The sequence below is a fragment of the Talpa occidentalis genome, unplaced genomic scaffold, assembly GCF_014898055.3.
Source record: "Talpa occidentalis isolate TD23 unplaced genomic scaffold, MPIMG_talOcc4v2.1 talOcc4.13, whole genome shotgun sequence".
NCBI classification, from domain to species: domain Eukaryota; kingdom Metazoa; phylum Chordata; class Mammalia; order Eulipotyphla; family Talpidae; genus Talpa; species Talpa occidentalis.
Genome location: NW_023601322.1, coordinates 72,885,757 through 72,897,706, shown reverse-complemented (window position 1 = coordinate 72,897,706; position 11,950 = coordinate 72,885,757). Strand labels below are relative to the sequence as shown.

Here is an 11,950-nt window from a genome sequence, read left to right as displayed (position 1 = left end):
ATGGCGGCCGCCGGCGTGGTGACGTCACGCCCGGCGTCAGGAGGCGGCGGGGTGCGGAGGGGTGGAAGCGCTGGCACTCGAGCTGCGCAGCTGCGGAGTCCACCACGGCGAGCCGTCGGCCCCGAGAGGGGCGGAACTCGAGGCCAAAGCGCAGGCGCAGGCGCAGGCGCAAAGTCGCCGACTTGTAACAGGCACCTTCGCTTTTAGGGCGTGGTCTTCCAGGAGGGAGGGGTCGGGGAGGGGGGAGGGAAAGACCCAGTGGGAGTAAAAGCGGGCCTCGCAGCCATGAACCCGACTCATCCCGCAGCTCTAAATCCTCTGCGGCTCCGGCGCGGTCGGGGTGGCAAGGGTGGGGGCACTGAGCTGCCAGACTCTGCTCCTCAGGTGGTGACGCCTAGGCCCTTTGCCGGGCAGGGACTGCAGCCACATCAAGGAAAAGGGAATTGGTACCCCATGACTCCACCGTGCTGCAACAGCGCTGGAATTGCGTGGGATTCCCGAATGTTTGGGGTCAGAGACTGGCGCGAGTCGTAGCCTGATTGGAGCGGCCTCTCTGCCTCTGGGCGTGCCCCGCACCTTGTAATTAGGTCACTCGTGGGCGGAGGAGGGTGTACCTGCCGGGGGAGTGCGGCGTAGTGCACCTGACTCCCCGGCACACACCTTTCCCCGGGTTTCGGTGTCTCGTTGGGCGCGATGGCTTAGGGTTGACCCTTGGGATTTTCTCTGGGCTTCGGACCACTCCAGTTTTCCACCCGCCCTCGCCCTTTGCTGCCTTCATCCCCAGGTGTGAGCCTTCTCGGAGTCCGATTTCCCCTGAGAATGAGAAACTCCCAATTCCTGTGCGCACTGGCCTACTTTCTAGAGGAAAAGGCCATAATAAGACAGACGCATCCGGCCTGATGCCAACTGGTCGTGTTAGAAGCAGCCGTGAGCTGCACTTTAAAGATCCGATTCCTAGGAGCGGACCTCGGTGTGGCTGTGTTAATCTCTTTGGGGTTTGTGAAATGTTTTCTCATTCCATTGTCCCCACTCTGTAGAGCGTTAGCTAGGTGCCATACCCCCAATCTAAGGTGAGGGGTGGGGGGGAGTCATCCAAATAGACTGTCCTGGTAGTCTTCCTCCAGCAGCACTGGCTTAAGGTGGTATGGGGATAGGCAGAAGAAAGATGATGTCGTCCACGGTTCCCGAAAGAGAAAGACTTCCAAAGGACACTTAACCACAAAGCAAAAGCTGAATCTGGTTCCTGTCTTCTGGGCTCCTACCATCCAATAGTTGTCCACCTTGACGCAGCTAAGAGCTCAGAGATGCTCTGGTCAGACTGAAAATGCTCCATCCAAGATAACCTGCTGGGCGAGGCAGACAGCAATTCTGCTTTCCCTTAGTACCTCCCACTAGCGTGCCCCAAAGAAAATACCTCGAATCTACTTAAGGAGAGACTTATCATTTACTCTGAGAAAAAGCTCTTTTAGCCCAAATTCTGACCATGTTTTGCAGTAAGCATCCCCAAATATTAGAGGAATAAGAGTTCAGATCATATGGAATGAAATCATCAGTTGGTGCCCGTGATTATAAAACCAAGTCCATCTGCTGTGTCTTAGCTTATTCATCAGGTCCTGCACCTATGTGAGAACTGCACCTGTCTGCTGGGGCAAGGAGGAGATAGGCACTCTGAAAGAAAACGTACATGCCCGTGTAGTGATCAGGATTTAGAATTTCATACTCCCAACTGCAAGGTCTCACCCACTCCGGTACAACTCACCTTCCAAAGATTGAAACATGGGACAGGGTAAATATAATTTCCATTTCTCTGAGTTCTCTTACCCACAAAAGCAGGGGGGAGGTGTTAGTTTGGTAGATTAAAAAGCACTGGAAATGTGCTACTATTATAATGACTGGGCTTTTCCAAAGTGCTGTGAACTCCTTGTTAGTAGTATTAATATAGGTATAATTTATTTTCTCTTGATGCAGATTACTTGGCTACACCACCACAAAATGGAGGCAAGATATAATTATGTGTACTTAAAACATCCTGCCAAATAATTAGATGCCATGACTTAACTTCTTAAGGAATGAATTCTAGGAAGCTCTTATTAGCATCCATGCAGTGAAGTAAAGCATACATGATTATAAACAAAGCAGAACTAAATCAGTGTCTTTTCCTTTAGAAGAAATCCAGAATTTTTTTTTTACTCATAGAATTCAAAATAATTGAATCTTAAAAAAATCAGTTTGATTAATATGGTCTTGAGTTATTGGACCTGTCTCAATTCTAGAGCTGCAGAATACTTGGAACAGAAAGTTAAAAGCAAACCAAAAAGAAGTGTCCTCTTAATTTCCTAGCAAAAACCAGAGAGAACAAAGCAGATATGTTTTGAGAAGGAATCTTTGCTTAGATGGCAAATTCAGTATAGAGTGAGTCTGAGAGTTCCCTATGATGTTTAAACATAGCTATAAATAAAAATCATCTGATGATGGGGGTGGGGTAGGAGGAAGATAACCTTGAGCAAATAGCTTTATAATAGGCACTCTTAGCCAAGATAAAAAAAAAATTGACATTAAACTCAGAGAAGGAATGAGGTGTATCATATTTGTCAGAAATTCTCTAGGCCTTAAGTTAGGTTTCTTTGTTGTCATTCCTTCCAGTTCCCTGATCTCTTAAATTTACTGAGACAGAAAGTAGAGCAGTGAAGGTATTAAATGACTCTGGAGTCAAATGGACCTGGGTTTGAATTCTGGTTCTGCAACTGCCAAGGTATGTGAAGCTTGGCAGATTACCTAATTCTTATGTCTCAGTTTTCTCATCTGTAAACTGGGGGTAATTTTAATGGTCAAATAATTGTGTTCTTCTGAGAATTAAATGAAATTATACATTAAATATCAAACAGCCTGTAATAAATGTCCAATAAGTATTAGATATTATTTCTACATGCTCTTTCATTCTAAACACTCTCTAATGCTAGGTAGGGTCCCTCAATACTTGCTATGAAGTACATAATGATCTTTGAGCATCAGAAACATCATATAGACACAAAGCCTTTGGATCAAGTGGGAATGAGGAAGAAACGAGAGAGATGAAACAAAAAGAACACCCCCTCTCTTCCGTTGCTATCAAGCAAACATGCAGGAGGTCAGTCAAGATTAAATCCAAAAATTAATGCAATTTGTTAGTCTTACACTCCTGTTGGTTCAGAATCCTGTACTTGAAAAGGGTGCCATATCTGATGGCATCTCTTTGCACAGATATCTCCCATACCCCAGAAATCCCAAAATAAAGACTTGCACACTCAAAATCTTAGGAGCTCTGCCTGTTCTGTTCTGCCATGTTCTGGCCCACTGTGAGCCTGCCCAACTACCAGAAGATTTCTGCACTCAAGATATACAGTAGTGCTTGCAACTCACTAGTGTCTATCCCCATTCCTCTCCTTTGTGGTTTTCAGAAAAATTGTATTTAGATTGCCCTTTTACCTAGAATTAGAATTTCATTGAAGTGGCCACAAAATTTTGGCCACAGGAGCTTTGCTATAGATATATGGTCCTTTCTCCCAGCTATTGCAGTTTGGCTAAAGAAAAAAAAGGATCATGTCCCCCGGTAATGCCCATGACATCCAGATACCAGATACCATTCTCAGTTACAGAGGAAATATTTTTCTCTGTTACAAGGGAGAAAAAAAAAGTCTCTGAAATGGAAGGCAAAGTTCATTACTCCAGAAGGTTGGGTAAAACTTAAGAATATTGTCACCAATTTTGCAGCAATTAAAAATCTTACATAGAACTATATTTATTGACAGGAAATTATTCACAATATATTAATAAGGGAAAGAAGTACATTATAAAACAGTATGATATAATCCTAATTTTATTAAATATACAATATAAATATAAGTTTATAAGAGACTTTAGAAAGATACACAGTGAGGTATTATAGTTTACTTCTCATAAGTGAGACAATTTTTTGCTTTCTTCTTTTTATTTGATTCCTCTGTGAAAGCACAATATGAAGACACAATAAAATTGTGAAAAAAATCTTCAGAATATCTGAGTAAACATGACAAGGCACCTTTTAGGGAAATCACAGGCTCAGAGAACATGTAGCCAATAGTTCTAAATATTACGCTATGCCCTGGAGTATTACTCAAGGGGCCCCACTTGGTTTTGAAAAGAAGTCTGAACTCTCCAATGGCCTTTACCCAGAAATTTCAATATAGCCTATTCTCCTGCCTTCCCTCTCACTAAAAGCTCTTCCCCTCAGCTCACCTGGCTCCCTTACTCACTCAGATCAATGCTGTAGTCATCATTCCATTCCCACTTTCACCTCTTTGCTCAGCCTGTTCCTTCTTCCAGAAGAACATCTTGTATGTCTACGAACCTTGTCATTCAAGACCAATTCAAGCCCCACACCCTCTGCAGAGTCTGCTCTGACACATCTCAGTCTCTTTTGATTGAAGGAACCTAGAACACCATCCAGAGACCCCCCAGAGCCTGGTGGGACAGCACAGAGATCTGGCACCTGTCAGAACAGAGGAGTGTCAGTGGAGGATTTGTTGGGGAGCTTATATGGGGTGCTCTCTGAAGAGTCCCAGAAATAATGCAGGGGGGTGGGAGGTTTTGCAGGGAAAATTTGTTAACATTTGTTCTCCGCCCCCCACCCCCAGATTAACTGGTTCATCAGTGCTCTAGCCTGATCTAGGCAAGATTTAGATGTCAGATTCCCCTAAAGCAGTGGAATTTGCATGTAGAGGCATCTAAGCAATTTTGTGAATTTCATTTACAAAGCTAGGAAGATAGGGGCCTCCCTGGTGGCGCAGCAGTTGAGCGCTTGGCTGCGAAGGTGCCCACAGTCTCTGCAGTGCCATTTCGATCCCTGGCCACCGGCCAGTGTCCCACATGGCGCGTAGAAATCTCCTGCTGCGCCCGCTGCTCCCCTCAGCAGAGTACTTCGTCAGTCTGCCTGTTCTGCTCCCCGCTCTGGCTCTGGTGAATTCTCTCACCCTCCCGTGCTTCTGACTGTACCCAGTGCTTGTATAAATAAATAAATAAATATTAAAAAAAATAAAGACTTCCATTTAAAAAAAAAGCTAGGAAGATAGGTCTATACTCCACTCCTGTGTGATGGAAACAGCCTCGCCCCCTCACAGCAGTGTTTGTTCCCTAAGCTGACAAAGGGAACACCAGGTAGGGAAAGCCCTCTGTTACCATGTACACATTTAAATTCTGAGTCTGGTGGGTAGTAATGGAGTTCAGCCCACAAACAAAAGTGTGTTCAGAAAAGAGAAAACTGATGGTTAATTTAGTGCCTGTAGGTTAATAGTTGGTTCTTAGAGAAAGGATGATAATCACTTGTCTCCATCTTTGGAGCAACAAGCAAGAGGAAATGAGCCTCTTTCAAGTAGTAACAATTATATAGGCAGCATTTATTAAGCACTTATTGTTTATCAGGAACTCTTCTAAGTTCTTTACATGTATTATTGATTCTTCATGACTTAGCAGGTACTATTACTAAGACTAGACATTTCTGAAACAAGTTGCCCTGCCTAGACTCAGCAATGTCCTCTCACATGGGGGAATAGCGTGGCTGGCCTGATTGGCTTTCATCATTTTATAGATGATGAAACTAAGGTAAAATAGCTAGTAAGCAGAAAAGCTGGGATTCAAACTTCAACAGTCTGACTTCAGCGCCCAAACTCTTAACTACCAAAGAGCATGTAAGCAGGAGATCACAAGTGATTTATTTTCATGAAAGGAGATCTTGGCCATTGGATAATCTTTCACTTCTAATTGTCTAGCAATCTCCAAGGTTAGGGTACTAATCGGTGTCCTTGATGGGTGTGGCTTGGGGAACAGCCTGTAGTCCAGCCAACCCACGCAGTCCACCTCCTAAATACACCCAGGTACTACTCTAGTCGTCTCTCTGTACCACGCTCTTCTGCTCTTTTGTCCCGATGCACCCTCTTTCTTTCCTACTTTTTCTCTCCTATGGGTCCATTTATACAGCCTGCTGACCCGGGTAATCCACAGGCCATGATTTTGCTCCTCTTCTAGTACTAAGAATCAAAAAGTGTGCTGGTGACCTTCCAGGTCATCTTCTTTGGGATTAACAACCTTCCCAACCCACAGGCTGAACAAAGACAGCCGACAGAGTAGTGAGAAGAGAGAAGACTAGACATTTCTGAAACAAGTTGCCCTGCCTAGACTCAGCAATGTCCTCTCACATGGGGGAATAGCATGGCTGGCCTGCTTGGCTTTCGTCAAGCAAACAACATAATGGATCCATATTCTCTTCTCAGGAACCAGTTGGAGTGTAAGGAAAAGAGAATTGGGCTCATCCCCACTTGTGCCACCAAATACTCTGCAACTTGGAACATATTCTCATCAGTTTACCCATTCCACAATGTAGATTAGACTGTATTGGGGAGTCCTCCATTTAGGATTCATGAGGATCCAGTAATTTCCAAAGGATAATGTACAGGAATTTTCTCTTTTTTACTGAAGTTGTTATTGAGATGATCTGAGAGTCATATGCAGTTAGGAGAAATAACAGAGAGATCCCAGTTTCCCGGTAACATCTGGCACTAGTTCAGTAAGTGTAACAACTGGGATAGTGATATAACCCACCTATCTTACTCATTTTTCCCTACTTTTACATGCCCTCATGAGTATAGGGTATGCATATATGTGTTTGTGTGTATGTTTAATGGTATACAATTGGGAATTTTCCTCTGCATGTGATTTTTTTCTGTGGAAAGGTCCTTAGTTTACATCACATTCTCTCAAGTATTAGAGACGCAAATGGGGTTTGCTCTGGCAATTGTAGAAGATGTACTCTAAACCTTTATAGGTCTCTGTTCCAACAGCGAATTTTATTTATTATTATTATTATTATTTTAATATTTATTTATTTATATAAGCACTGGGTACAGTCAGAAGTGCGGGAGGGTGAGAGAATTCACCAGAGCCAGAGCAGGGAACAGAACAGGCAGAGTGATGAAATACACTGCTGAGGGGAGCAGTGGGCGCAGCAGGAGAGGTCTGTGGCGCCATCTGGGACCCTCGTCAGCGGCCGGGATCGAACCGGTGCTGCAGAGGCTGCCGGCAGCTTCACAGCCCACCGCTTAACTGCTGAGCCACCAGGGGAGGCCCAACAGCAAATTTTAATTAGCACTTACCACATGGCAGGCATAGGGATCCGTATGGCCGAGGCAATGGAAATAGCTGTAGGAAATGCAAGGAAAGCCCAAAGGTGCAAAAAACACAGTCCACTGAGCTTGGTGCTCCAACAGGGGGAGACAGATAATCCACCAGGTAAACACAAAATTTATCAAACACATGCATAAGTGGGATGGCTTTCTAGCTTAGAGCAGCTTGGAAAGTATGTCTACAGAAAATGATGCTTGAGCTACATCTTGAAAGATAATTCAAAATTCTTTTGCTGAGAAGAAAACTCACTGTTAAAATCAGCCCCTCTTAAATCATGTCTATTCTGGATGTTTAGAAGAAAACAAAGGAAACCATGCCTACATGGTTTTTTTATTCTACTATGTTAAGGTGTCAGATTCTTCAACTCCCATGTGCTGGTCTTGAGGCCAAGGGATTTTTTCCCTCTGAGTCTATTTTCCACCATCTTGTCCAAATTGGATACCAGATCCTGCCTGCTTAGCTTGAGAAAGGCATTTTATCTCTGGCGCCCTGATCACATCAGGGCTTATATTTAAAGCATGAGTGATGAGAAGAGACTGTGGCTAGTCCCTGGCTCTGTCCCATTCCTGAGCACCCTCCTCCTCTCCACTGAAGGTTTTGGACACCAATCCTCCAGTGGCTGGTGAGAGTTAAGAGCTGGCCAGAGCCATGGGTAGAATATCTCTACTCTCCAAATAATTTTCCAGTCACTGGGATCTTTTTTTTCTACAAGGGTTCATCAGAAACCCCCATGGGGGGCCTCCTTGGTGGCTCAGGGTTTAAATACAGCACTATTAAGCTATTGCCAGCCACTGCAGAATGAGTTCAATCCCATGCCAGAGAGCTACCCACATGGCACAGCAGACCTCTCCTGCCTCAATGCTGCTCACCTCAGCAGTGTGTTTCAGATCTGCCTGTTCTGCTCCCCACTCTGGGGAATCCTCTCACCCTCCCCCGCAACCCTCTGGCTTACACCCCAGTTCTTATAGGCATGAATAAATAAATGAATAAATGAATAAATAAATGAATAAATAAATCTTAAAAAATAAAGAAACCCCCAGGGGCTGGGCTTAGCTGCCCCATGTCTGCACTCCCCAGATTTCAGGGCCTGGTGTGAGCTCTGGCTCAGACATCCCTCAATGCCTTTTCCTTTGTGGATTTTAGGATATTCAGTTCCCAGGACTGCCCTCAGGTCCTTATTCTCTCTGGTGCCTCCAACCTTGTGTCAGGAAGACCAGGACCCTACCATCAGCCCCACCCTTTGAGGAATCTCCTAGATGCTCAGTTCAAGGTACCACTTCTTATAACCTCTGTGTCCTCATGCAAGTTACATTGTAGTATCTTCATCTATAAGATGGAAATCATACATTACATTAGATATTATTAACATCTTTTTTTTAAAGATTTATTTATTTATGCATACAAGAACTGGGATAGAGGCCAGAGGTACAGGGGGTGAGAGGATTCACCAGAGACAGAGTGGGGAACAGAACAGGCAGACTGAGTGAAAAACACCACTGAAGAGAGCAGCGAGCTCGACAGGAGAGGTCTACTGCTCCATGTGGGTAGCTCCCTGGCCGGCCGGGGATCAAACTCATGTTGCAGAGGCAGTAGATAGCTTCACAGTGTTGTGCTTAACCCCTTGTGCCACCAGGGAGGCCCATATTAACATCTTTTTTTTAAAAAAAAGATTTATTTATTTATACAAGAACTGGGGTACAGGCCAGATGCTCAGGAGGGTGAGAGGATTCACCAGAGATAGAGCGGGGAGCAGAACAGGCAGACTGACTCAAATACACTGCTGAGGGGAGCAGCAGGCGCGACAGGAGAGGTCTGCTGCACCATGTGGGATTCTCGCCGGCCGGCTGGGATCGAACCTGCTCTAGAGAGGCTGCGGACAGCTTCACAGTGTGGTGCTGAACTGCCTGCGCCACCAGGGAGGCCCTTAACATCTATTTTTATAAAATTATTTATGATTGTAAAATAACAATTACTTTAGAAAATTATGCACAACTGACAAGTTTAAGGAAGAAACAATCACAAGCAGAGATGAGTGCTATAATCATTTCAATGCGTATGTTTGTATGTGGGTCCAGGTATATATAAAACCAGGTTAATACTATATGTGTCTGTTCTGTCTTGTTTAATTCGACTGACATCATTAATATTTTCCCATATACTTACTCTTAGAAAATATTTTTAAATGACTACTTAGTTTTTAACATATCAGTGTAACCTAATTTATATAATTAATCCCTCAGTTTAATACTTAAATTTCTCTTTTAATATTTATAAATGCCATGATAAAAGTCCTTGTTCATGAATTTTTGTGGGCATCTCTATTTCCTTCAAATAAATACTTACAGGGCTTCCCCGGTGGCGCAGCGGTTGAGCGCTGGCTTGCAAAGCTGCCCGCAGCCTCTGCAATGCCAGTTGGATCCCCGGCTGCTCCCTGGCCACCGGAGGAGGGTCCCACATGGCGCGCAGACCTCTCCTGCCGCCCGCTGCTCCCCTCAGCAGTGTACTTCGGTCCTTCTGCCTGCTCTGCTCCCTGCTCTGGCTCTGGTGAATTCTCTCACCCTCCCGCGCTTCTGACTATACCCAGTGCTTGTATAAATAAATAAATAATTAATAAATAAATCTTTAAAAAATAAATTAATTAATTAAATAAATACAGGTGGAATGAATGCACTAGAGGCTATCTATCCAGTTTTTTATTTTGTTTTGTTTTTAATGTCAAATATACAGAGTTATATTAACCATAATTCTTGTTTCAAAACATGTTTTCACAATTGGCACTGAATGGCCTGATTTTGTTAATTTAGGCAGCAAATTCAGTAATTTTAATATGTGATCAGTACACGTGATTCTACAACCCCAAACAAAAGCTGGGACCTCAACAATCACCAATATCAAACTGTAGGTGTGCTCCCACCCCATCTCCTTGTGCTCTCTCCCATGGGAACCATCCTGAGTCCTGTGTTCATCTAATGTGATTTTACTGTATATATCCTTAAGGAGTAATTTTTTAAATTGTTCTTACCTTATAAAAAGAATAGCACGCTGTATGTAATCTTTCGGCACTGTTTTTTTCACTTTGCTAAAATTTGTCCCTATCATTGCATTTCACTGCAGTCCATTTTATCTGGTGTATATAATAATCCGATGCATAAAATACCATGGTCTATTATCTGCTATCTCACTGATGGGCAAGTGCATATTTTCTAGGATTAAGCTCTTGTGCACACTGCTGCTGTGAAGATGATATTGTTGCACATCTGCAAATGCTTGTTTAGGTAACTAGCTTACACCCGCTCCCGCCACCAAGACATACATGAGGCTGGACTCCGACTCTGGAACAACATGATCCATTTTGTCAGGTTATTCTCCAGGTGGTTATTAGTCTACCTCCTTCCCACAGTTAAATGCTCATTTTCCCCAAACTCTTTGCAACCCCAGGGATCATTTAAATATTGTGACCATTTGATAGGAAAAGATATTATCTCCCTGTTGTTTGACTTTGTTGCAGTTGCAAGGTACTGACGCCTCTAAAAGTCAAGAGAGAAGGGTTTGGCTCAGAGAATTGTTCTGTCTGATAACTTCAGTGACATTTCTGGGACTAACTCCCCAGTGGCTCAATTGCTTTCCCATGTCCTAAAAGAGGTGACCTAGTTGGAAGGCGGGAGTGAGGGGGGCCAGGATGGGAAACAAGCCCAACTCAGCACAATGTACACTTGTCTTCTGGTCCCAACCCCTGCCAGTATCAGATCATTCCTTCTTGATGAAGCAGGCATTATCTCTCTCCCACCCCCACCCAAGAAAAGTCAGTATAATGCTACCCTTTGTTATTTGAATTGATAAATTTAAACCTCTTTCCCTGCTCTGCAGTAAAAGTACTTTCTATTTCAGGCTCAGTGACATAGCCAAAACCAAGCAGAGAGCAGCAGGCTGCAGCATACTTAATAGTGTTTCTTCAAGGGAGAGAGCTCACAAGCAAACAGAAGGACTGTGTAAAAACCGTCATCTGCCTAACAACATGCAGCTATTCGCCTGTCTTTCTGCTGACATATTTCAATGTTCAAAATTGAATACTACCTAACCTATAAATTGATCAGTTAATTCTGAACAGATTTTCTTTTTTTTTTTTTTTTTTAAAGATTGATTTTATCTATGCATACAAGAACTGGGGTACAGGCCAGAGGTATGGGGGGTGAGAGAACTAACCAGAAACAGAGTGGGGAACAGAACAGGCAGACTGTCTGAAATACACTGCTGAGGGGAGCAGAGGGCGAGTCAGGAGAGGTCTGCTGCGCCATGTGGGTGCTCCCTGGCCAGCCGGGGATCGAACTTGTGCCGCAGAGGCTGCGGACAGCTTCACAGGCTGCGTCTCAACCCCTTGCACCACCAGGGAGGCCCCTGGACAGATTTTTTTTTTAAAGATTTATTTATGTATTCACACAGGAACTGGGGTACAGGCCAGATGTATGGGAGGGTGAGAGGATTCACCAGAGACAGAGCGGGGAACAGAACAGGCAGAATGACGAAATACACTGCTGAAGGGAGCAGCAAGCGAGACAGGAGAGGTCTGCCGCACCATGTGGGACCCTCGCTGGCCGGCAGGGATCAAACCGGTGCTGCAGAGGCTGCAGACAGCTTCACAGCACCACCGCGCTCAACTGCCTGCACCACCAGGGGAGGCCCCAGATTTCTTAATCAAATCAATCAGCCAGATCTATGGATGGCTTCCTGTGTACCAAGCACTGGATTACATATTGTC

At 44.3% G+C, this 11,950-nt stretch overlaps 1 protein-coding gene across 6 annotated transcripts in view; it reads right to left on the bottom strand.

Annotated features, from left to right (window-relative positions):
- Positions 1 to 3,907: 3,907 nt before the first annotated feature.
- CDKL3 (cyclin dependent kinase like 3) overlaps positions 3,908 to 11,950 on the bottom strand; it is a 98,654-nt gene continuing 90,611 nt past the window's right edge. For all 6 annotated transcript variants that reach the window (XM_054694388.1, XM_054694389.1, XM_054694387.1 and 3 more), the window contains one exon: positions 3,908 to 4,507. In XM_054694388.1, the coding sequence (XP_054550363.1) occupies positions 4,292 to 4,507 (216 nt within the window). In that variant the 3' untranslated portion in view covers positions 3,908 to 4,291. The remainder of the gene's footprint in view (positions 4,508 to 11,950) is intronic.